Here is a 3,030-nt window from a genome sequence, read left to right on the forward strand (position 1 = left end):
TGTTTTGGGGCTTTCGTCTTTCAGCGTCAGTGTCGTCCCAGCAGAATGCTTTCGCCGTTGGTGTTCTTTCCGATCTCAATGCATTTCACCGCTCCACCGGAATTTCCGACAGAGGCGAAACAAAAGGATCTCTCGGTTTGGGCGAGATATAGCCCTGCCGTATTAGCTGTACTGTGCACATGGTTGGAGTTTGCGGCGGCCCACTCAGACCGGGCACCGGGCTGGCTGATCCAGCCCATCACCGGTGCTGTCGCCTTGTTCGGCTGTGCCATCGAGATGGAGCCATCGAATGAACCAAACGCCGCCGCCTCCACAACTGACCTGGCCGCCCCGGCGAGTCGGCGACCCGCCTCCACGACTGCCCCGGCCCCCGCCTCCCCTTGCTCCCCAGTACCCATCACCCGTAAAGCCATCCCCACTCTCGCACGGCCGCGGCCCGTGGCGCCGCCTGACTCCGAGCTCGGCGACCTCCGAGCACGAGCAGTCTTGCCCACTGCCGCCGGTGACGTCCTGAGGACCTGAGCGCGACCTCTGAGCTCCTTCAGGGCATCGAGCTCGACTCGGTTGCTCGAGGTAACTAGTGCGATTGTGGATATTAGAAGTACTACCTCAGTTTCAGTCTTCAGAGCTAGCTGGTACTGGAGTATTTTCTTTCTGCAATGGGTCTAGTGATTAGTGAAGCCTGCCTGGTGACAATTATTGAGTGAGATGATGCTTTTGTGGCAATGCTAAAGCGTAAAGTAGTTTGATGTTGCAGATTTCTACTCATGTTATCTTTTATTCTTCTTGCAAGGCCATTTCATCTCACCAACTAGTTGTGTTGTGATATTTGCGCAAAAAATTAGGGCATAATATTTGCAAATTTTAAACATGTTTAGGGAACTCTAATGCTGCGAGACTTGATTAAGCTATTTGTAGCGCTCTTCTGGTCAATTTCATAGTATACGTGTGATGTCTGTAAATTTTCTGTTGGAGGTGGTACACCCTATAAAGTGTTATTCCTACTGCCACTGCTGCTATGAGTTGCTCTTCTGAAATGGGAATTGTTGAGAGTTAAGAGTTGAGATACAGGCTTTTGGTATTATTAATTTTATTCCTTAGTTGTAAGGCTTATGTTGTTTGAAACGGCCTGAATATTCTGTCCCCCTTTTTTTTTGTAGAATTTGAAGTACACTCCTGAATGCTCAGGGCCTGTGGTGCCTACACAGACTTGCATTTAAGAGTAAATCTGATGAGAAGATTGGCAGAACAGTTATCTTACATTCCCAGATCGCGTTCCTTGGTACAATTCAAGGAAATGTCCTCGTTCTCTGCTGGTCATGGACGCCGTCCGAAGAAGAAGCTTTATCACCGTGAGCCTGGTCTCGACAAGGCCATGGACCTCCAAAAGAAGCCCGCCCTCCTCCTCCGTCTCCGTGAGCTCATCCTGGCCCAAAAGACAGGTTCACTACTTGTACGTGACCTGGAAAAGGAGGTTGGCTTTGTCCAAAAATGGAACTTTGTTGCACTGATTGAGCGCCACCCCAATATCTTCCGTGTCTCTGGTGGAAGTACATCGCGTGAACCCATTGCTGTCACGCTTACTGAGAAGGCCAGAAATATTTCTGGTGAGGAGATCCAAGCACAGGAGCTGATGGAACCTATCTTGGTAAGAAATCTGAGGAAGCTGTTAATGATGTCCATGGACTGCCAGATCCCTTTAGAGAAGATTGAGCTCATCCAACCTGAATTGGGTTTACCAAAGAACTTCAAGGACAAGTTGATTCCAAGTTACCCTGATTTTTTTTCAATCCGTGATGTGAGAGGATTGGACCATCTGTGTTTGGAGAGTTGGGATTCTTCACTGGCAGTCACAGCACGAGAAGAAAAATTGAACTTCGATGGTTTCCAAATGGAGTACAGAGGGGTTCCTAAAGATGGAAATTTACTGGGTCCTTTTGCGTTCAAGTTAAAGTATCCAGCAGGATTTAGGCCCAACCGGAAGTACCTTGAGGAGGTAGTCAGGTGGCAGAAGATGGCATTTCCTTCACCTTATTTGAATGCTAGGCGAGTGGAGCCTGCAACTCCACAGGCTCGGAAGCGGTCTGTTGCTGTTCTACATGAGGTCTTAAGCTTGACAATGCAGAAACGACTGACATCCGACAAGCTAGAAGTCTTCCATAACGAGTACAGGCTGCCATGCAAGCTACTCCTTTGTTTGATAAAAAATCATGGGATCTTCTACATTACTAACAAGGGAGCAAGAAGTACCGTCTTTCTCAAGGAGGCCTACGATGATACTAATCTCATTGAGAAGTGTCCTCTGCTGAAATTCCATGATCAGTTTTCCTCTTTAATTGGACGGCCATGCTCCAACTTGAATATTCCACTGGCAGTATAGCTCGAGTATTGATTTACATGAGAAGCAAAACCATGGTGTGTCTGGCCGGTGCACCTTCTTAGTTGATTTCTTGATGCTCACATGAGCCCATTTGCACACAACAAACTATGTAAGTCCTCTGTACAATGGATGTTTCTTGCACCTTGGCTGTTAAAGATAGAACTGTAAACACCAACGTCACATCATCAAATATGAAGCCCTTCCAGGAATCAAGTTGCGGCTCAGCTGATAAGAGGCACAGGTTAAGTTGAAATGTAGGGATTAGGTTGAGGGATTTGAGAGGATTAACTCCAGTAGCTTCTAATTCCAAAAAAAAATTACAGCATCAGTTCTGCTTTGTATTAATATATGTAATGTTGAGTTTGCTTCTCCTACTTGGATGGCTTTCTACGTTTGGCTCATAAACAATAATCTGACACTTATTTATCTGAAACTCTTTTATTCACCCAGTCTCATGTGGTTCTGCTTGCAGAAGGATATTTGTTAGTTGTTACTGTTCTGCTACTTCATTTTAGAGAGTTCTGCAGCATAAACTGTGTCACACTCACACAGTCATACCACTAGATGCTCTTGGTTGGTTGGATGTTTTTAATTCATTAGCAGCATTATCATTCCTTGCATGAACTGACCATCGGTAAAGGTTAGCGCAT

At 46.3% G+C, this 3,030-nt stretch overlaps 1 protein-coding gene across 1 annotated transcript; it reads left to right on the forward strand.

Annotated features, from left to right (window-relative positions):
- Positions 1-301: 301 nt before the first annotated feature.
- On the forward strand, positions 302-2,770 carry LOC123090615 (protein WHAT'S THIS FACTOR 1 homolog, chloroplastic). Its single transcript, XM_044511934.1, has 2 exons — positions 302-573; positions 1,161-2,770. Exon 2 carries the CDS (start codon positions 1,181-1,183, stop codon positions 2,378-2,380), a length of 1,200 nt encoding a protein of 399 aa, XP_044367869.1. The 5' UTR covers positions 302-573; positions 1,161-1,180; the 3' UTR covers positions 2,381-2,770.
- Positions 2,771-3,030: the final 260 nt, after the last annotated feature.

Source organism: Triticum aestivum, chromosome 4B (assembly GCF_018294505.1).
Source record: "Triticum aestivum cultivar Chinese Spring chromosome 4B, IWGSC CS RefSeq v2.1, whole genome shotgun sequence".
NCBI lineage: Eukaryota > Viridiplantae > Streptophyta > Magnoliopsida > Poales > Poaceae > Triticum > Triticum aestivum.